Genomic DNA, 23,245 nt, shown 5'->3' with positions numbered 1-23,245 from the left:
GCTCACCTTGCTCTCCCGCTACTCCGGAGGCTGGAGCGCGGAGCGTGCCGTGGTGACCCACGGGTGACCCACGGGTGACCCACGGGTGACCCACGGGTGACCCACGGGTGACCCACGGGTGACCCACGGGTGACCCACGGGTGACCCACGGGTGACCTGCTCCCCTTCCTCACTCCGCCATCCCCGGGCTCAAAGGCGATGCCAACTTCCAGACGGGCACTGCCCCTCACTTCTTTCAAGGGTTTTGGGAACCTCTGTAGGGAGAGCAACCGGCTCTGGCGGCGCTCACCCCACGGGAAAAAAATCAGCAACTCCACCAACGAGCCCAGGAGCAAAGCCCTGGTGGGAAGATGCACAGGGAAGAGCTCGGCACCTCCCCAGACTGCCCCAGAGAAGGACGTGTGGAAGGCTCTGTACGTGTTTGTTTGATTTTATTAGGACCGACACATTCATCGTATGTCACAACGTCACCGATGGATGAGCTCCAGGAGATAAAACCCACCGGCCCCGGCGGCGGCGCGGGGCTGCACCGGGACCACGCTGAAAAGGCATAAATGCGTCCTCCCCCACCCCCCTCCCGCCCCCNCGCCCCCGCCCCCTCCCCACCGTCCCCTTCTCACAGCTTTGATTGTGTCCATAAGCAATGGGTCGACAACAAAACAAGTAAAAATAATCGTTGTTTTTTCCCAGCTGCCAGGTTGTTCTCACAAAGAGTTTTGGAACTCGATTGGAAAAAAAAAAAAAAAAAAAAGGAAACCGGAGGGAGAAGAAGATAAGACAAAAAAAGGGTAAAAAGTGAAAATAGAAATAATTAAAAAAATTAAAAGAATCAAAAGAAAAAAAAGACAAAGGAAAATGATAAAGAAATTTAAAAAAACAAACAAAAAAGACAAGATAAAAACAAGATTAAAAAAAGAGGAATAGAGAAAAAAGAAAAAGAACAGAAAAATGAGAGAAATAAGAGAAAAATAATGATTAAAAAAAGACAGTAAAGAGAAGAATAGGGAAAAATAAAGAAAAAATAAAAAAGCCAGGAATTATTTTAATGTTATAAAAATAAAATAAAATAATAGCAGATATGGCAACGCTACTAAGGATGTGGAATACATCACGGAACCCAAAGTCTTTGCAGGCAACACTGTTTGGAGAGAGGAGAACACTCAATGGTGAAAAAAGTGAAGTTCTAAATTATATACAAGATATCTAAGGGTGGCTTTGAAAAACAGTCCCCGGGCCGGGAGTTGGGGTTTCCCTCGCCGTTATCTATTGCTTATTGAGTCAGATCCAGAGCAACACTCAGAGACGGATGCGTCCAAGTGAGACACCGTGGACCAGAGGAAAGCCCAACCCCTCAGTTGCGGTACGAAGGCGCCGCGTGCCGAGCGTGTCCCACGTGGAATGTACCGAGGGCCGTCCCGCGTGCCGCGCGCTGCTCGCGGCCGCGCCGCGGCCGAGCCGCCCCGGCAGCCTCCGCGCCCCTCCCAGCAGGAAAAGTCCCGTGTGCCCCGGTGGGAACGGACAGGATCCGAGTGAGATGGAAAATGGGGCGGAAAGCCCTGATCCTTATGAAGGACGAGGCTCAGTTGTTAAATTTTAAGGGGTACCCGATGGCTTTTTCCAGGCACTCTACCAAAGAGCCAGCAGACAGAAAATCCCTCTCCACTTCCACAAATTTGATGTAGATGGATTTGGGGGAGACACCGGGCTCTACGACGCAGTTCTGAGATAAAAAGGCGTTGATCCCGACCCAATCTTTGCTGAAGGTTTTGGTGTTTGCCTGGAAGTGTAAAAACAGGCACTGCTGCAGAGTCCGGACCTCGGCGATGCCGAGGTAACAGTAGATAATCCGGGCAGACTCCATATCCACCCGAAGGGAGGCCTGTGGCGAGGGCACCTCGAGCTCCCCTGGAGTCTCATTGCCGGGGTCGGGTGCCCGGTGCTCGGCCAGAGGGGAGGGGAGCTTCTCGTGGCACTCCTCATATCCGATGGCGTACAGGCCAGGGCTTTTTGGGATCCCTCCAGGTAATAAATACTGCACCACGTTCCCTCCAGTGGGTTTGGAGTGAGCGATGGGAATCCAGTCGATCTCCATGTGCAGCTCCAAGCATCGGGCTTCGCTGATGGTGATCTCCAGGAATTTGTAATAAACATTCTTCCAGTTCATTTTCTGTACTCGGGTCATGATCACCCGACCCTCTGGCTTTTCAGAGTTGAAATACTCCCGGAGCCGCTTGCCCAGGGGCACCTGGGAGCTGATCTCTGCGTAGTGGTAACGGATATCCTCCTTCCAGCGGGTGTTGTACCCAATGCCAAAAATGGCCAGTTTGTTAGAAAGGTGGAGCCTGGAGAAGTCCGTCCAGCTCTGAAACAGCTCCCACTTCAACTGGACCGACTCCAAGATTTGCATAATGTTCTGCATGACGTCACGCTTCCTGGAAATTAAGAAACAGGGAGAGAAGGATAAAGGCATCAGAGCTGAAAAACTTTCCCAGGGAATGCACCAACATTCAGAAAATAATAATCCCCATCAGCTTTCTTTTCTTACTACTACATTTCTGGGGCAGTTTATGGGTTGTAACAACGCCCTGATAGGGGAATTTTAAATTAATCTTGACAAAACAAAAACAAACCCAACCCCAGCTCCTCCTGATATCAAAGCATCTCCAAGGAAGCACGTATTTGGCACTGCTGAATAAATAACACAACTACTGGGTCATTCCTTACAATCCTGGGCTTCTGTCAGCACATGACTCATGAGCTGCATCCCAAACTCACAACTGCCACTCAAAACACTTCTGCCTCGTTGTTATCCCCAAATTAATGCCAGCAAATGGCACTGCAATTGTAAAAATCCCAACAGGAGCATGAAGCCACTCCCAAGGGCTCTGTCCCAATGCTGGGGTGGAAACACAGCTCAAGGGAGCAAACCCCTGGAGCAGAAGATGCTCCCAGACACATCCCAGATGCTGTGGGATGGACAGCAGCAATCCCTCCAGAAAGCCAATTAAGAAATCCCCACGCTCCCAAAAATGTGTTTTCACTCCCAGCTGCAAGGTTTCAGAGAGGGGTTTACATCAGGAGAGAGCATCTGTGTGCACCTGCAGCGAGCTGGAACAGCTTCCTCCAGGATAAATGAGACCATTAGGGTGTAATTAGCTGGTAGGGAGAACTCCAAATTTGGGAAGTTATTGTCCTATAATCAAAGGCGTAGAAGATAATGCAACTCATTTACTAACAGAGAAACCTCTCTTGGTGCAACAAATGGGATGTAAAGGATCTTCCCATGCAACTCTCCTTCCTTTATCCATTGTGCCATGTCTGTAAAGCTGAATTATGAAGCCACTGCACTCCCAGGAGGATTTTTTCTCCTTCCACCCCCCACCAGGAGGACATACTGTACGAGGTGGCACAGGGCACATGCAAACTTCCCTCCTCCTGCAGGCTCCTCAAGATCACCTGAACTCCCTAAAACCAGCCCTTCCCAATAGAGTCCAGCATCAGACTGGTGAGGGACAGGAGGCCTCTAAGAGCAGATACAACACCCCACAACCAAGGCTGACCCTGGTGCATTCCTGCCCAATAAATCCCTGTGGGGAGTAGCTCTTTTTCCATCATAATGTACGTAAGGGTTCAAAGAAAACTGGGAGCTGCAGAGCCTTCCTGTAGTGCTGGAGAGGCCCCACATTAGAGCCTTTCATCCAAAAAAACCTTTTACAGGTCTAACACGTGATTCTGGCAAGGGTCTCCAGCTGCTGGGTGTCCTGCAGGTGATGGGGGAGGCCTCTGGGCCCAGGACACAGAGCTCTGGTTTGACACAGGATGGTGGGTGCACACCATCTGCAAACCTCATCTGTGCTGTCCAACCCCCCAAGTGTTTCTGAGCATCCAGGTAGGGACAGCTCCCTCCTCACAGTGACACCAGCACCACATCCATCACCACCTCATCAACCTCACCTGCCTTGTAGCACCAACCATGTCAGAAGCCCCCTGAAAAGACCTTCAAAGGCATTTTGGGAAGTACATTTCCACCACAACTGGAGTGTAACAGAGTTTCTAGAGCACTGAGGAGGGACAGGCTAGACAAGCAGAGCCCAGTGGTTCTTAAAAACACTGATTCCACCAGCACTGAAGTTCTATTTCGTACTACAAGTTATTCTGAGGAGTCAGTTCCACTACCTGGCAGCAACAGAGAGAAATCTCAGACAAGAAGAATGCATGCTTACCCCAAATCCATTTCCATTTACCCTGTGGCATAAACACTGTGACAAAACTCATTTAAAGCCTCCCTGACGCTTTGCCATGCTTGGAAAATATCTTTTTGAGGCTTCTGGAAGTGCAAGTTTACTTTCTGGGCACAAGGGGGTAGGACAGCCAGGGGGACAGGGCAGTGCTGGAGCACAGCTCGGTGCCTCAGCACTGGCACACACGCTCCACTCCTGACAGCAGCTGAGCTCCAGTTATTCCCTTCCCAAGGCAAAGACAGGAGAGCACAGCGTGGGCAGGTTTTCATTCAACAGCTGAGGAGCAGAGTGAGGAACTGAAAGCAAAGCCCCCACCTTTATTAAGTGCACTATAAATACTCTGCTCGGTTTAGCTCGGCACAAGCCAGAGCCCAGCTCGGCTGCATTAGTCACTGCAACAGCTCCTGCAGGGAATGGGAACCACTGCATGGGAGCACAGCTTCAGCAGCACACTGAGGACTTTCCACAAGGAACCTACTGCTTCCAGCACAGAGGAGAACAGAAAAAAATGAATTTTAAGTTTGACTTTTCAGGTCTAGTATCTTCTTGCTTTTGCCAGGATCCGACTTGGCAGTGCTTTGCATTCCCAGGCTGGATCCAGGATCTTGATGACTTACCCAAGCAAAGGTATCATCAGCAGTAAAAATTACTATTATTTAATTATTTATTAATTTCAAATGTAATTTTCATTCATTGAACTATTTAAAATTATTTATTAAAGTTGTACTTATGTATTTGCTTAATTTGTATAATTAATATGATTCATTTTTCAGGACAGTGGGAACTGAGCAGAGGGTTTAACCTGTTGTGTGTCTCAGGACAATCTCACTTTTCAGCTGCAGAAGGTGCCCTAGAGCTGGATTTTCTCTCATCATCAAATTATCACCTCCCTGCTGGAGTCTGGGACCTGCATTTCTTCCTCCTTGGAAGCTTTTGCAATTCAAATGAGGAAAAACTTGAGACAAGAGTAGGCGCAAATTTGTTCTAGGGCGCTGTTTCCAAACCAGGCAGACTTCAAAGGGCCCAGAACAGCTGCTTGCAGTGAAGATCCACAAGCTTTCTCTAGTTCATCTTCCCAAAATCAACAGTGAATCAAACCAATTCTCAAAGTCTCTAAGTGATATTTCACTTTTCATAACAGCTTACTTGGAGACAACAGCCAAGGACAGGCAACAGCAGAGCCGACATGGGGAAGGAGCATCCTGATGGAGGATGGGACATGGACACGGGTTACCTGCTGCCCTTTGCTTCCCATACTGTCAAAAATGAAGTGAAAGGTGGCAAGTCCCTGTGTGTCACAGACTTAGAACACTCTGACCTGCAAGGGATTCCAAAAGGTCATCTCATCCCATCCCTGCCATGGGCAGGAACACCTTCCACTAGACCAGGTTGATCCAGCAAGCCCTGTCCAGCCTGGCCTTGGACACCCCCAGGGATCCAAGGACCCCATCCTCACAGGAAGGAATTCTTTCCCAATATCTCATCTAACCCTCTGTCAGTGGAAGCCATTCCCTGTGTCCTGTCCCTCCATCCCTTGTCCCCAGTCCTTCTCCAGCTCTCCTGCTGCCCCTTTAGGCACTGGCAGGGGCTCTGAGGTCTCTCTGGAGCCTTCTCTCCTCCAGGTAGACACTCCCAGCCTTCCCAACCTAACTCCAGAGCAGAGGGGCTCTGGCCTTGGCAGCACCTTTATCATGTCCCCCTAAAGGAGCCCATGGCTCTCTCTGTGTCACTTGGAGACACAGTGCCTGAGTGGGGACAGCTGTGCTGTCCCACATTGTTGGGAAGTTCAGGGGAGTTGGGATATCTGCCCTCTGACACCCAGGCAGGTCATACACTTTCTGTAACTAAAAGCTATCCATAGGATGCCCACTAAATCCCTAAAGCTACAATTGGCCTTTTTCCTCCCAGATTTATAGCTCACTTTTCCCCAGCCCTTTCAGTGTTTTGGGGCTCTGTTACACCTGATCTTCATCCAGCCCCCCTTCACCCAACCATATTTATTAATTGGTACTTGAAGAACCTGGTCCAGACATTCCCTATCCCTTGCTTTCTCCTTTGCTCACATCCATTCTTGTGCTCATAGCACTTGGCTACATGAGCTGATGGCAAAAAAACTTCCTGCTATGAGCACAAGCAAACTGCACCAACATGAACCCAGCACGCTCCAGGGCTGGAGCCCTCGGCTCTGGAGCCAGGCTGGGAGAGCTCACCTGGAGAGGAAAAGGCTCTGGGGAAAGCTGGGGAGGGACTTGGGACACTGGATGGAGTGACAGGACACAGGGAGTGCCTTCCCACTGCCAGAGGGCAGGGATGGATGGGATATTGGGAAGGAATTCTTCCCTGTGAGGGTGCTGAGGCTGTGGCACAGGTTGCCCAGAGCAGCTGTGGCTGCCCCTGGATCCCTGGGAGTATCCAAGCCAGGCTGGATGGGGCAAGGAGCAGCCTGGGACAGTGGAAGGTGTCCCTGCCCCATGGCAGAGGGTGGAATGAGATGAGCTTTAGGGTTCCTTCCAACTCAAACCATTCTAGAATTCTGTTTCTCTGTCCAAAAGCACACCACAAGTTTCACCAGGATTTTAATGACTTCTGGAGACAATTTTTGCTGAAAATCTGCCCTTGACCAAGAAGGCAAATGAACTTGTCTTTGAAGTGGGCTATCTGCATTTTAAAATGCTGTACAAAGAGGTGAAAGACTGATAACTATTTATCTACTGTGGCTTTTAGATGAAATTTTATTATTTTAAGATAATAAAGAAATACCCAGCTTATCTTTGTATCAGCCGTGCATCTTCTTACTGCTTTTAACTTACTGAGTCAGAGTTTACAAGTTCCTTCTCCTCACAGACAAGGGGAAAAGCAGCTTTTAGCAAATCTGTGCTTTGGAAAATGCTCTGTGCTTCCACCCTGCACGTAGGACGAGTTCATCGCTGGCACGCTTCACAAAGTGCCCCAGAGTTCAGAGACTCCACTGCATTTCAGAGGGAATTTGGGGGAAAAATGAACATAAAACTCTGAAAGGTCTCATTTACCAAAATCTAATTCAGCTGGTCACGTACACATTAAAACTTGGAAGAGAAGATTCATGTGGTCCAAGCCTTCGCCTCAGAAAATTCAGGATTATTTGCTATGGAGCTCCTTAAAAGTAAAATTACTCCAGAACAGCATGAAGAAAGTGTTCAAAGTGGCAGTAAGAAAGTTAACATTGAAAAAAGCTGTTTTTCTCCAGGTTGTCCTTGTGTTGTTAAAATGAATTTGCTCCATGTGAAGAAAAAAGTCACCTTTGGCTATGTGAATATCCACCTGAAGTCAGGAGTCTGCCAAAGCTACACCACAGCCAGGGAAGATTCTTGTTAATTATTTTTCTTTTAAAATTACTTTTATTTTCTTAAGTTATTTTACTTTAAATTTATGTCTCTTTTTACTTCTTTATATTTATGTTTAAGTTTTTAGAGATTTTTTTTCATTGAGTTACAGTACAAAGCCTCAGTTCTATATGACTCATCAGGGATGCTCTGCTGCTGTTCCCACTGCTGGTGACCTCCTACCCTACAGCAGCTGATTTCTACCATGGAAAATCCCAGTAACACTAAAACCCACTGGGGTGGGAGCTCCTGTGAGGAAGCCCAAAGGATCTGTGAGCCTGGGCTCACTCCCACTGCAGACAGACCCACAACCACCCCCAAAGGCTGGCAGAAAGCTGCCCTGGGCAGAGTAAATACAGCACAATTCCTTTCATTTTTGGGAATGCTCTGTGTTATTGTTGGAGAGGCAAGGGAGAGTCGCATGCTCAAAGCATTCAAAAGGCTCCAGTGTTTGCTGCATTAAACCCAGCCAAAAGGTTACCAGTGAGGTCTGGAAAGTTATAAAAATGGAAGTCAGAGACTCCCAAGCTTTGGCATGCCTTCCCACCAAGGAAGGGAGCTCTTCTTGTGGATTCTATCTGTGGTTTAAGCCCTCACATCCATGTAGTAAGTCTTGTTTTGTCTGCTGAATGGCAAAGCCAAGGAGAAACAGAGTTGTGAAGCTTTTCAGCTGTTCCGAGGTAATGGGAATAATGCATAAAGCAGATTCAACTGTATGAATAGTCTTGCACAATGTATTTATAATTATAAACAGAAGTTTCAAATATCCTCCCCTCCTGCACATTATCCCCAGGGAAATACATTCCAGAGTAAAACATTCATAAATTACTTACTGCGTGTCTTCTGAAGACTCCTGTTTTATCTTTAATGTTCTTTTCGTGGTAGGCATTTCATCTGAAAGGTAAAATTCCAACACATAATTAGATTTTAAATAATGTTCTTAGGGCTTTTTTTCTTAAGAGCTTGAAATTAAATAAAAAATAAATCTGAGTTGCTTCCTAAGCCAGGCGGTCTGCTGGAGTTCTGCATGAGACAGCTCCAGCTCCTACACCCTCTATAATTGATTGAGTTTTTCTTTAACCATCTTTGACCATATCTCTCTCTTTGGAAGAGATATGGTCAGTTAAGTTCTGAATCTCCCTCTGCAAGTGGAAAACCTTTCATGGACAAGGCTCCAGTCCCATCCATTAAATCACGCATTGACAGAATTGCAAACTACATTGTTTCAAGGAAAAAAAAAATAAGAAAAAGCAATTCCGCTTCTAATGGCACATTTCAAGAGGAAGCAGCAGCAGAACTGCATCTGTGTTCAATTCAGACGTTGTGTGCCAAGTGCTTTGCTCACAACTTCTGAGTGTGAAGGGCATCGTCAGCCCAAGCGCACGCAAACGTCCCCGAGACTGGTGACAAACCAGGAGATCCCAGCTTGACTCACCACAACAAGCCACACCAGACAGAATTAGCCATCATTTGCATACGTTTTGTAACGTTTTCTTCTCCCCACTGTTTCTCTCCCACATATTTCTGACTTTTAAATCCCCCAGGGAAGGAGTCTGAGGAACTGGAATGTGGTTAACAGCCAACTTGCAAATTTTAACATTAAACTGCGATCTAAGGCTCTTCCAAAGCATCCTGACTCACCAGTCCCCCAAACACAGATGTGTACAGACACCCAACTGCTCCTCCTCTCCGCTTTCATCCTCTAAATGGGGAAAAAAGCCTTTACACAATTCACCTTCTTCACCTGCATCTCCATTGGATTTTATCAACTTAAAGCTTCTGCTGTGAAAAAACCCTGCTCAGGCAAGGGAGGAACACACACCCATAAGAGGAGTAGCTTGAGAGAAACATGCCTCAAGAAACCCACTTCTTCCCAGAACTGCTCAGATTGGAGTGTGTTTTCTATCAGGGATGTGGTACCCTGATCTGTTTAACAAGGTTCAAAAAGCCATGAGCAACAATTAAACCTCCAAATTAATTTAAAAATTGACTTTTAGGCAGAGACAGCAAAAATTCAGGCAAGAAAAGCACATGGAAGAGTTTGGTTTAGGTCTCAAACATCAAGTGTGAGTTTGCTTGCTATTGTTTCACTTTAAAAAAGGCCACACCTTTGGATATAGATATATTAACATGTTTAATATCAATATATCAAGGTAAATAAGAAAGAGCAGCATTTTTTATAGTTATTGCTGTTGCCAGCAGCAGGCTGAAGCCCTGTTCACAATTTAAGCAAATGATGTTTGAATGGTAACACCCAGATACCACTGGAAGGGAAAATATCTCCTGAATCCCATGAGGGAAAGTAAAACTGGGAGTGAAAGGACAGACAGGGAAGGTGTCACCTCTGCTGTTTCTGGGCAAACAGCCCTTCTTTCCTCCAGTCCTGATCCATGGTTTGCTTTTGATTAAGTGAGGAATTTCTGTCCTTCTTCTCCCCAAGGATGTGTTTAGCACTGTGAGCACATTGAGAGGTGAAAGCTGGTACAGAGATATGTGTGTGCCAGACAGCCAGGAGCACAAACCCAAGGAGGGAGATGTGCCAAGGTGGGATTTCTTACCCAACTCCTGCTCGCCGGTCTGGTAGCAGTGAAGATCCTGACTGTGGTTTCCCCAGTCCTCCTGAGAGTATTCCTCCATCGTGCTGCCATCTGACTCCAGCTCCTGGTACAAGCCACTGCTGTTGATGAGGACGGGCTGGCAGGGCTGGGAGTCCCATCCTCCCTGCCCAAACACCTGCTCCAGCTGTTCAAAGGTGTAGCTGCTTTTCCTCTTGCCAACGCCGTGCTCCTTCACGCGGCTGTAGCACCTGCGGAGGGTCTGAGAGAGAGAAGCAGCTCAGTCAGGGGTGTGGGGCTGGACGAGCACACAGGCACCCACACACAGTCACACAGGCAGAGTTTAGGGCTTTGGGGGTTATTTCTGTTGGTCATATTTGCCCCACGCTCATGAGCAATGCTCCCAAATTAATCTACACCCACCAGGAAGCATCATATATATATCCGACATTCCCGCTTAGCGTTAACATCTATGACACAGGACAAGTTGTGTAGCAGCTACAGATTCCTCAGATTTAACTTGGATAATTTATTCTCTTTCTCACTTTAAAAAAAGAAAAAAAAAAATCCCCGGATCTCCTATGGATGCAGGGAAAAAATAAAATAAAAATACCAAGAGCCCCCCAGTCAGAGACACCAATCAGCCAGGAAAATGCACACCTACTATGAGGAGGAGAAAGCAGAGCTGGTGTTGTGCCCACAGCTTGGAGAGGGGAAAGCAGGGAGGAGAGAGAAAGGAAAACAGAAAGATTTCCCCCAAAAGCAAAGACAGTCCAACCTTCCTTACTCTGGTAAGAAGACACAAGGTACAAAATGGATATGCCTAAGCTATTCAGCTAGGAAAATATTTATTACTTACATATTTTTGCATTCCTTACTAACTCACTCTGTCTCTTGTGAAGCTGCTGAAATTTAAAAGAGGTCAAATCAATAATGCTCCCAGTCCCCAGACTTTGATATCAAGCATCAAGTAAGTAACAGCACTGAGGTGGCTTGGTATGAGCAGTCTCTCAAACAGAGCTGGGGCAGAACCTCATGCCAAAGCCTCACCCAGTTCTGGTGATCCCTTTGACATCCCACTTCAAGGGTTAAGCCACTTCATTGCTGCTGGATAAGCCTATGGTTCCATCCATGTTTTCCCCCTACTCTGGAGCAGAAGATAACAACTTGGGGGTAAAAATACTAAAGCTTTCTACACAACCCTTAGTGTGGTTTTAATTCTACCACTGCTCTGATCTTGAAAGACAGTGATATGCCCCAGGTTTTCTGGGTCTTTTCACATTAGTAAACTGCTAGAAAACATTAACTTTATAAAAAATTAAATATATCAGATTGCTGAGGTTCTAAGTTGAATGGCAAAGCTGCCTCCAGAAATCAAGAGAGGCATTAATTTGGGAAGGACGAGTCCTGCTCCCTTGCTTTCTGCAGGAGGACACATCATTACAAAAACTACTTGGTTTTTTCCCCCCCAAAGAAAGGAACTTTTAAAACTCCAGAAAGCTGGAACCTACCTAAAGCTCCTCATACACTGGGTTAACAGCATCAGCAGCAAAGGGATACATTTCTAACCAGTTTCCTCCTGAGATTCAGAGCCCTGGGGGCAGAAGCAAAACCGCTAAGCAGCAAGTCAGTATTACCCTGCTGTTTTAAACAAAAACACACGAAAACAACACAAAATAAAAAAAAATAACCCATATAAACACACAGGCAGCAACAGGCATGAGTTATTCCATGGTTTAAGGTGGAACCCTTCCCACTTTTGCCATTACTACCTCAGGACAAACAGGCAGATCCTCTTTGGTGGACACCAGCACATTTGAACTTTCTGTCTGTGAGCAGGGTGGAAGACAACCTGCTATGGCAACCTAGCACCAAAACCCAGCCTAGAAACCTGCTGGTATTTGCTGGTGCAAATAGGGCTCCCTCAGGCTGGGGTATAGATACATTTGGTTTTTAGAATTCAGCTTTCTCACTCCAATTTCTCTCCTTTCAGCTCAAATCTCACTGACCAATAAGGGTAAAGTCATTTCACTCCCAGACTCTAAAATCCACCCAGGTTAGATTTTTAAAATGTATTTCCCAGGCCCCAGTTCTTGTACCTGGGCCAGCTTATCCATAGGAGTTAAACATGATTTAGAGCCTCCAGCTGAATTTATTAGCAGCCTTCAAGTGAAACAAACTGTTTCCAAAGCATCCCTACGCTTGGCCAAGCCCTCTGGGAATGCCCGACACCCTCAGCCACTCTATTTTCACACCCTATTTTCAGCATGTGCTTCAAACATCTCTCCCCACCAGTGGGGTTATGGAGGATCCCACACTAGGTTGTAGCCTAGTAGTAATTAATTATTTCAGTCAGGCTGCAATCTGGCATATTTTACTATCAAAATAATTTAGCAGCAAGTCAATGTAGACAAGCAGAAAAACTAAAGGGAGCAACACAGGAAAGGGGATGAAAATAAATGAGAAACAGTGTGACTGCTCATTACTTGATACTTTTGGGGGTACTGCCCAAATGCTCACCTGGCTGTGTCACCTCCGCTTCTGCAAGCAGATAACCTAAAATTTGGGGGAAATAATCTCCAATGTAGGGATTTCCAAAGCACCAAAGGGCCTGTGGCTAAGCAGCTGCTGGCTCCTTGGTCTTGTGTGCTGGAGAATCAAGATTCCTGCTGGCTCTTTCTTCTTGGAGGCTCTCCCCAGTGTCTCCAACAGGCAGTCCCTACAACTTCTCCTGATGTTCCCTCCAAATACCATGAGCCATGTTTCATGTAAGCCCACAGGCTTCTCTTTTTCAGAGAGCCTGGTAAGACCTAAAACATTGCTCAGACCTCAGGAAACCTGGACATTTTATAATCCTTAACCTTTCTCTCACCATTTTATCCTGATCTCCAAGCTCTAAGATCTGTTTGTTTCTTACGCACCTCCTCTACTCCTCCTGGTGTCCAGCTCAACTCCTGCTCCGTGGCTCCTGAAGTGCACATACACAGATTGATACAGATACAGAAAGCAGGGAATTTAGGACAAAGGAAAACAGACCTGATCACTGCCCAGTGACTGCTCAGACTGGAAGAGACCGAGGCTTTTGCTTATTGTTCTGCAACACTGCCTGCAACACGAACACACATTATCCCCGCTTAATTTATCATCAGGAAAACCAAAGGAGGAGACAGTCACAAAGCTCATTGTGGATTTTCTCACCATTTCTAACTCACGAGTCCTCATCTCTACAAGTGAAGCCACCGAAGAACCTGGAGCTCTGCAGGAACTGCAGGATGAGGATGAGAAAAACCTTTAGGAAGGCTGCAGACATGGTCCTCCTCCAAGCAAAAAAATAAGATGAGGGAGAACCAGACCACAGCAAGTTTTTATATATAACCTGAGGTCATCCAACATGGAATTCCAGATCCCTGATCTGAGACATGCTCTTATTCAGGGAGAAGCTATGGGCTCTGCAGAGCACTTTGGTGGCCTGTGGCTGTGTCCACATATATCTGTTTGATTCATTTACAGCAGCCTAAAGGGGTCCAGATGTCCCAGAGCATCACCTAGCACAACACTCAGCTTCAAAGAGGCTCTTTTACTTAATGTAGAGGAGTTCTCAGCTTTATATCCCAAATAAAGAACAGCAGTGCCAAACAGCTCCCTCCCTCATCATGCCAGGATACTCACAGGAAACACAAGATGAAACTACACTGGACAAAAGAAACAGCTTTTGAAGCCTGGAGTGGTTGTAGGGGACAGTGAAAGGTCTCAAAGCCTCCATTTTAAGTTCCTGGGAGCAGAAGGTAACAAATCTGTGCAACAACTTCAGCTCATGAACTTTTAGGTTAAAAGCTATGTGCAAGGCAGGAGAACACAAGAATTAAATGGGGTATTGCCTCAACAAGTCCCATTTCTGTGGTTTATCAAAAATAAAATGAGAAGAGCAGCACCTCAAACTCTTGGCAGAGCTACACACCACAGCAGGAAGGCAGCTGATGGCACCAATGCATCTCCAGCATGAGGCCCCAAACAGAAATACCCCTCTGCAGAAGGTGAGAGCCCAGCACTCAATCAGGCCCCCAAGAGCTCAGGGTCAGTCCCAGGAGCTGCTGCAGCCCAGTCTGCAAAGGCTCCAGCCCCACAGCTGGCTGCACATCTGCCCGAGCACAGCACTGGGGACACAGCACCGGGGACACAGCACCGGGGACACGGTGGCTGTCACAGTGAATCACTCTCTACATCAAGAGCAAGGCCTTGGTTGTGTCCTGATTTACCCAAACATCTTCCTGAAGGGTTTGGCTCTGGTACGGAGGAGAAGTGATGGGAATGCCCTCACAAGAGGGGAGAAGGCTTGGGGGGTAAATGCAGACAAGCTGATTGTCTTGACTGAGGTAAGAACCAGAGCTCTCTTTGGACCATGAAGAAGCAAAGTCACCCTGGCTTTGACACAAGTATGGGGATATCAGTTGAGGCAGGGCAGACTTGGGTTTTTGTTAGGGAGAGCTGGAACCAAACGAAAACTCACAGCCACCACTGCCAATTTCTACATCACAATTAAATGTAATACAAAAAAAACCACAAAGCTCTTGCCTGTAGAGGAGTTATTCACAGAAGCTCCACAGCCAATTGCAGAGGTCAGCCCCCATGAGACAGGGCTTTGCCAAGAGTGGGTGAAGCTGGGGTTTAACAGGCTGTGTCCCATCAGGGTGAGGAACCAGTGACGTGTGGTGCTGTGACAACAGACCCTGCAGTGCTGTGGGCTCAGCTCAACAACCTGGCAAGATGCTCCACTGCTTGCTGCTATCAGAATGCTGAGGATACTCAGACCCTCATCAGGGATTTGTTACTAATTGAGCCAGACCCTTAGAGAGGAGACTCCAGCACTGCCTGCAGGAGGGCTGGCAGCTGGGCACCTCTTTCTCTCAATGCTCCTGGATTTCCTAAACCAGCACTGGATGAAAGAATAGGAATGAACCTGTTAGAGCTTGAGAAGGCAGGGAAGCACCACCCTCCTCCAGACCCACCCAGCCAAAGACTTTGTAAAGAGTTTGGATGTAGTGGGGGGTCCTCCAGACAGAGCTCAGCTTGCAGACATCACTGAATCACAGAATATCCTGAGCTGGAAGGGACCCACAAGGATCATCCACAGCCCAACTCCTGCCCTGCCCACACACCCCAACAATCCCACCCTGTGTCTGAGGGTGTTGCCCAAATGCTCCTGGAGCTCTTGCAGGGTCAGTGCCATGCCCATTCCCTGGGAAGCCTGTGTAGGTACCCAACCACCCTCTGGGGAAAGAACATTTCCCTGATATCCAGCCTAAATGGACGAGATGCCTGAGTGAGCTTCAACCTGCTCCTGGCATGTCCTGATCAAACATTACTTACTTTGGGGCAATCAAAGCCACACCTGAGTAGGTCACCTTGCCTTCAGAAACAAGCTCATTCCAAAAATCAAACTTGAAGTTGCATGCATCTACTTGTGATCACTGTGATCAAGACAAACACCATTACACCACTCACAAAACCAGACTTTTAAGGAAAACCCAAACTGCAGCAGCCTGGATGAAAAGAGGTCTGAGATGTACTCAAGGAGCCATGTCTGTGCAAGCCTCGAGAGATCACAGACTCAAATCCCTGCTGGCTCACTCTCAAGTGAATGGAGGGAGACCACAAGCCCATCCAGCAGAGGAAGGGCAGCACAAATCATTCCACAGGTGGGAGGGAAAACACTCCTCTCCAAAATGAGCTTCACTGAAGTGCAGAGAGCATCAACATGGGCAGCAGCACAAGGGAAATGGCTTGTGACATTCAGAACCCTGAAACACAGACATCCAACAGTGTCCCAGCCGTGTGTGATCCTGAGGTCTCTAGAGGAAGGTCCACACCAACTGTGCTGTGAAAATGTTACCAGAGAGACCAATCTCTAAATCCATGGGAAAAGCTGGAACTGAAATACCAGAAGTGACTCCAACCCAAATTTTCACCACTAGTGGTGAAAGGTTTGGTAACAGGTGAGACCACAGCAGTCCAGAAAGCATTGTCTGCTTGGCCCCCAAATTTACACAAGAGGGAGGTAAGCAGGAATCTGCCCCTGTGACAGCACTTGAAGCACAGTGCAACAATCAGGAGGATTTTTAACATCTTCCCAAGTCCTCCATGGTCAGAGACCACTACAGGAAAAAAAAAAATTGTGTGTGCCCAATCTAGGATTTAATACTCACACATCTCCCTAAATGAGACTGAATGCTCAAGTTTTGCAGATCTGTCCTCCTGCAATGAGTTCCTGACCATCAACTGTTTCTGTCCCAACAAGACAACCTCCCAGCTCCCTCTGGGAATCATTCTGCACCCATGGAATGAGCAGTGGATGGCCCAGGTACACCAGAACAATCAGAGCAGAGTGTTATAAACACACAACACTGCTGCAGAAGCCACTGGATCATAAAGACACTAGTCCTGCATGTGCAATTCAAGCCATATTCTTTCCAGCACAACAGCACTCTGCAAATACCCCAGCTGAGAGCAAATCCAAGAGTGTTCATTCCACAGGACACTCATACCCCAGAAATGCTCCTCTGCCACAGTCCCACAAAGGACTGAAACTATTAAATCTGCTCTTTGTCACTGAAGGGTTTATTTTTTCCTGCTGAAAATGTCAACAAAAAGTTGCTCCCACCTACCAGAGCACATGAGATCCTCCAGTGAGAAGCTGGACTGCTGGGAAGGGTTCAAGGAATGGCAAGAAACAGCCCAGCCTGGAAAACCCAGCACATCTGAATCTATTTAAGCCATGGGAAGAAGGGGAGGTAACCTGAACACTGACACACACCACAGCCCAGGGAGTTAAAGGGATGGGGAGCTGTGACTGAGATAAACTCGAGATAAAGACATGACATTCAAAAAACCCAGAATCATGGAATTGGGCTGGAAGTGACCTTAAAGCTCATCTTGTTCCAACACTCCTGCCATGGCAGGAACACCTCTCACTATCCCAGGCTGCTCCAAGCCCTCTCCAGCCTGGCCTTGGACAGTCCCAGGGATGGGGCAGCCACAGCTTCTCTGAGAAACCCATGCCAGGGCCTCAGCACCCTCCCAGGGAAGAATTGTTTCCTACTATCCAATCTAGCCCTGCCCTGTCACTGGGAACACATTCCCACTTGCTCTGCCACTCAGGCCCTTGTAGAAAGTCCCTCTCCATCCTTCTTGTCAGCGCAAATCAAAGTTGCTTTGAAGGTGGATGGTTGGCAGGTTGCCATAAATGCACCAAGGCTCCATCATTTGACATTTCTGAACCACAAAGACAGCCCCTCCACTCATTGGACCAAGGATGGAATTCTGGCTGAAATCCTCTCATGTCCAGCAGCTCACACTAGACCACAGCAAGCATTGCTTCTGAAACAGCTTCACTGGAGCAGCTTTTCCTGCCTTAAAAAACAACTCCATGCAAGGTTTACAGAGTGTTTACATCACAGAGCACCTAAACCACAGCCCCCTTACAAACAAGCCTCACCACCATCATGTTTGTGTTGCCTAAAGCAAGAGATACCAACAGCTGATAGTCAGGTGTGATTTTCCATCCCTTCCCATTTCATGTGGGTTTGTGGCACTCCCATCTATGATTTGTTCTTTCTGAAGCACTGAACCAGCATCTTCAAGGTATTTCTATTCCTTTTGAAAAACAAATTATTTTTGTGGACAACCACAACCCAGCCAAAACCTCCAGTCACCCATCTGGGGGGAGGAGGAAATTGCTACACACAAAAACCCCCAACAACAGTGGGACTGGATTGGCAGTGGTACTTGGGAATTCCTGCAGGCAGGAGTTAAGATGTTGGAACTGCTTCTCTTTGAATCAATGGGTTGGCACTGACTCTGGGAAAGGCAAAATAAAAGCAGAACTCACATTTCTGCAGTAGCCGAAGAAATGACATTTTAAAAACGCCCTGAAATTAGTTTTAACAGCAACTTCTGAGAAGGGATTTGTCTCTGCTGGGGAGGGGCTCTCCAGCCAGAGGATTTCCAGCCCTGAAATGCTCTCTCAGCCCAACTGAGCAATGTGCCATCAGGAGGATGAGGCTTTGATTCCACCTTCCATACCGATGCAAGCAAGAGAAACACAAAATCTCCCACGGGTTTAAAAAAAAGGCCCAAAATCTGGTGTTGAAGAAACAACTGGAGCCCATTATTTCAAGAACATCCCTTTAAAACAAAACAAACCTTTACTGCCTGAAAACAGCCCTTGACTCCCACAGCTCCAGCTGCAGCACCTGAGCTCACCTGTGCCTCCCCAGAGCACCCCATCCCCGCAGCCACCTGGGGTGCCTGGAGAGGATGGACTGATGGAACATGCTCCATGCACCCCATGGACTGTGGTCACAGCTTCACAGCTCAAGGCAAGGGCTCGTTTTCCCATGCTTAAAGTCCCAGCAAACCTCCTGCTGCTTGGCTGAACAGCATCACCCAGTGCAGGGCACAGGATCCCAGCAAGGCTGGAGAGGGTCTGGCCAAATACTCCATCACCTGCCTTAAAATCCCAGCTCTAAGCTCAAACCTGAACACAGACAGCTCTGCACGTGCTGCTGTGGGAAGGTGTGGGAGTTTCAGGAGAGAAAACCAGGCTAAATCCTTGCTCAGGAACATTGGGAATAGGAAAGGGCTGGATGAAAGAAGAGAGTGTCACTGAACAAGCAAGGATTAAGGACAGGATGCTGTGGCACACAAGACAGCTTTTCTGGGAATGCAACAGGCAGAAATCAAGATGTTCCATTCTTCCTGCAGCTCCCAACTGCAGGGCTACCCAAGCCACGAATCTCAGAGCCACCAAGTTGGACTCAAGGTCTCTTTCCAAAGGAAAAGCTGCTGGAACAGTTACATGTGAATCCCTAAATTTGAAACAGACCCTCCCAGAGCAGCTCCAACCTGACAGCAGCCTCATTCCAGCTGCTGATGTGCAGAAAAGCACATCCAGATGGTGAGAGCCAGGCAAAAATCTGCATCAGGACCTTTGTGCACACCCTGTTTGAATTAAGAGAGAATGCATCCATGCCACACAACTGGAAAACCCTCTGCTTACAACTGCCTTGTTCCTTTCCAGCTCAACTGGCTGTTGAGACTCAAGATTTGGCTGTCCAGGGAATGCAGGTGTTCCCAAGGAAAGCAGTACGGCATCCTTATCTAAAATTCATTTAAAAACCACCTGAACCTGGAATGTTTGAAGCACCATTTGTTATCCAGCAGCAAAGTCTCAAGTTTCTGTCCCCTGATGGGCATTAAGTATCCTACAAAATCATGGAAACACAGAACATTCTGGGTAATAAATGGAACAATGCAGCCATGTGCTCCCTCATCACCATCTCCCCAGTCCTGCTCTCAGTGTGGAGGATTCTGAGGTGCCTGTGCCCTCCTCTTGTTCCTGCAGCACATGACAGTCCTCCTGCTCCATCTCAGAAGAATCCATGCGTGACCCCTTCCACTTTTGTTTGTGATGGATCATTGAAGTGTCAAGCAGCCAATCCTGCCTGGAATCTCACAAAAACTGGGACCTGAGGGTTGGCAACAGCCACCACACCTATCTCAGTAATCCCTGTAACAAGGGAAATTCCTGACACCCAGGAGAGCTCACAGCTCTCAACAAGGACTCATTTCCCAGCAATTCCAGGCCAAAACCCACTGAGAGCACAAAGGCTTTGGAAAAGCCACATTTCTGCTGCTCCAGATGACTGTGCTGAGGAAGGCACTCACTGTGGGGATCCAGGATATGCAAAGTTTGGGTTTATGGTGCCAGAGACAGCAGCATTCAAGGAGCTGTTCCTGCCCTGCACATGGCCTGATGCGAGGCCAGGCTGTGCACAGGAACACTCATGGGTGGAACACAGACCACAGATATTCCCTTCCAGCATTACAGCATTCAAGGAGAGCCCACCTCGGTGTTCTGCAATCTAGAAACATCTAACAAGTCTGTCAGGAGCTGCTCTTGGTGACAAATATCAGCCTTGAGCTCTTTTCCTGCTGTTTGATGGGTGGTTTCTTCCAAGCTTGAACATTTCAGGGGCAAAGACGTGTTCAAGCCTCACTTCTGAAGGGAAAGTGGGAGAACCCTTTCAAACTACTCCCAAAATCACCTCCATGCAACAGCACCACCCAAAGCCAAACAGCCAGGGCTGGGCTGTTCTGACAGAGAGATGACACCTCACAACCTGCAGCATGCCCCAAAACTGGGGCTGGGAGCCTCGATATCACTGACTCCCATCACAGCCCAAAGCCAGTGACAAAGCCAGGCCACCTCAAGGAACTTTTCCACCATGCAGCTGCCTCTGGCAAAGCTCACAGGTTTGCATAAAAGCTGATTCAAGCAACAAGCACCTCAAGAGCCACCAGGAAAATTCACAGGAACACCAGGTTGGGAGAGACTTTCAAGATCATTGAGTCCAACCCAGCCCCAACAGCTCAACCCAACCCTGGCACCCAGTGCCACATCCAGGCTTTGTTAAACACCCCCAGGGATGGTGACTGCACCACCTCCCTGGGCAGCCATTCCAGAACTTTATCACCTTTCTGGAAAAAACTTCTTCCTAATATCCAACCTAAATTTTCTTTGGTGCAGCTGGAGGCTGTGTGCTCTGGTCCTGTCAGTGCCTGGAGAATGAGGGACTCTAAGATATTTTTCCAGTGCAGCAATGTTCCTCTCCAAAAATATTTGGGTGTGTTGAAGGGAAAAAGGTCCCTGAGCAGCAAACACACAGCCATGAGGGAAATACTTTGAGAACCCAAAACTTCTAGAGAAAGTGGGTTTGTTTTGAGTATCTATTTCCAGGACAGGCTGCTCCAGTCAACAGGGACCAAAGTGGAAATCTCTCACTCTCAGAATTCCTGATGCTGCAGCATCCCTTATTCCAGGGATTTTGCAAATTAAAGGCAGCTCAGGTGTACACACCTGGACAGCCCCAGCCCAGCCTGGCTAGCAGGTGTTTCTAAAGGATGGGAAGAGGAAGGGAGAAACAACCAGTCCACTGAGCCCCTGCAGTAACAACACATTTATTTCTCACTCCAACAGCACCTGAAGTGGCTGCAGGAGCCTAACGGGTCAGGAAAGGAGGAGTCAGAGCCAGAGGAGATGAGAGCGTGTAAATCATCCTCCCAGACATCATCCACATCTACAAACTCAAACCCCACAGCCATTTCCACACCATCCAAGTGTCTCCTCTGTGTAAAAGCAGGATGCACAGAGCAGGCACCAAACCCAGCCCTGTTTTCCCAGGGAATGATGGAACTGGAAAGGCCCCTCTGGAAAACACAGCCCAAGGCTGACCAAGAGGTCTGTGAAGCCACAGAACGCTCCTGTTGAGCCACCAGACTCTGCAAAACAACTCCAGAGCACAGGACAGAGCCAGGAGTGCAAGAGCAGCCAGGGCCAGCCCTTGTTACTGGGGGAACTGGGAGCTGTTTTCCCAAGGGGGCAGCCAGGGCCAGCCCCTCGTGGGCAGAGGGTGCTGGGGGACACAGGAGGGGACAGAGCCAACCACAGCACCCCCAACACTGGGGCCAAAGGAGGACACCCAGGGCAGAGATCCCGCGGGGCTGTCCCCACGAGGGGACACAAACAGCTGGGATGCCATGACCCTCCCTGCTGCCAGAGCCCGCCCACACGGGAGGAACTGAACCCCCGGGCAGCAGTGCCCGTGTCCCAAAGGTGCCGCTGGGGCTACGGGGCCGAGGGAGGGACCCAGAGGACGTGGCAGGCAGGAGACACCGATGGGACCACGGGGAGCCAGGGAAAGGGACACCCTGCACCCCCCCAGGGCTGGGCTCAGCGCTGGGGACAACCGTGCCACGGCCACAGAACGCTGCAGAAAACTGCACGGAGACCCCGAGAGGCCAAGCCCTGGGGACACGCGCCAAAGGACAGGCTGCCAAAGGATCTCAGCACAGATCCCGAGGGGACTGCACCCCCGGGACACGCTGCCGCAGCCCCGCGAGCAGAGCACGCCCGGCTCTGCGGGGAAGCGAGCCCAGCGCTCCCGGAGCTCCCCCGGCCGGGCGGGCACGGCGACCCCCGGCGCACCCTCCCGCCCGGCCCGGCCCCCCCCGGTACCTTGATGCGCTCCCGGCACTGGGACGGGGTGCGCTCGTAGCCCAGCTCGGCCAGGGCGCGGGAGACGCGCTCGTACATGGCGGGCCCGGGCGCCTTGCTGCCGAACACGGTGCCCGCTCCCTCCAGCTGCTGGTAGCGCGCCTCCACCAGCCGCTCGTTGCCCCACACGGCGATCAGCGCGTTGGTCTCCGCCGGCGTCCAGGACATGCCGCGGCAGGCGGCGGCCGCGGCGGCGGCGGCGGCGCCGCCGGGCGAGAAGGAGACGGAGGGCGAAGGCGCCGCTGGGCGTGGAGGGGTCGGACAGGCTGGGGTTGCCGTCGCTGAGCGCGCCCGGCGAGCCCGGCGACAGCACCTCCATCTTGGGGACGCGCAGCGGTGGCTCGGCCGCTGGGAGCTGCGAGGAGCCGCAGGGCGCCGCCATGATGGGGGTGCGCACCGAGCGGGCGGAAGTGGCGCGGCGGCCGGGGGCGGGACTTCCGGCAGCGCTGGGGTGGGGCGGTGCCGGAGGAGGCGGGACAGAGACGCTCAGACGGGGCGTGGCCAGGGGGCGTGGCCACTGCAAGGGGAGAGGGCTGGCGGGGCGGGGGCGTGGTTCCGCGGAAAGGGGCGTGGTCAATGGCGGGGCGTGGGCGTGGCTAAAATGGGCGGGTAAATTGTTTGTGCAGTGAGTGGGCGTGGCCTAATGGTGGGCGTGGCTCACGCCCTCAGCCCCACACAAAGTGGGCGTGGCCCTGTGTGGGCGGGGCCCCGCCGGGCAGGGTCCCCTCAGAGCCCTCAGGGCCGGGACCCTTCCACCGCTCCCTGCCACCGCCCGGGACCTGCCCCGGCCCCAGGACCCAAATGTGCGGCCGAACACCCCACACGTCGGGTTCAGCCCCCCAGCCTTGGAGAGCAGCATTCCCGTCGTACCGGAGCTGAGCTGGCCCCCCGGGCCGGGCACCCCTATCCCTGTGTGGAGCCCCCCTGAGCTCTGGGCTTGCCGAGGTCCCAAACGCCGGCACTGAGCCTCCATCC

The 23,245-nt window shown here is 49.6% G+C and overlaps 1 protein-coding gene across 1 annotated transcript; it reads right to left on the bottom strand.

The window, feature by feature from the left end:
- Positions 1 to 947: 947 nt before the first annotated feature.
- Positions 948 to 22,658, bottom strand: MSANTD2 (Myb/SANT DNA binding domain containing 2). The gene is given in 5 exon segments (XM_039721985.1): positions 948 to 2,432; positions 8,437 to 8,497; positions 10,162 to 10,420; positions 22,232 to 22,504; positions 22,506 to 22,658. Coding segments are annotated over 5 exon segments (1,593 nt in total). The 5' UTR covers positions 22,653 to 22,658; the 3' UTR covers positions 948 to 1,579.
- Positions 22,659 to 23,245: the final 587 nt, after the last annotated feature.

This window comes from Passer montanus, unplaced genomic scaffold (genome assembly GCF_014805655.1).
Source record: "Passer montanus isolate IOZ18808 unplaced genomic scaffold, ASM1480565v1 scaffold47, whole genome shotgun sequence".
NCBI lineage: Eukaryota > Metazoa > Chordata > Aves > Passeriformes > Passeridae > Passer > Passer montanus.
This window is presented reverse-complemented; position numbering and strand designations above follow the sequence as displayed.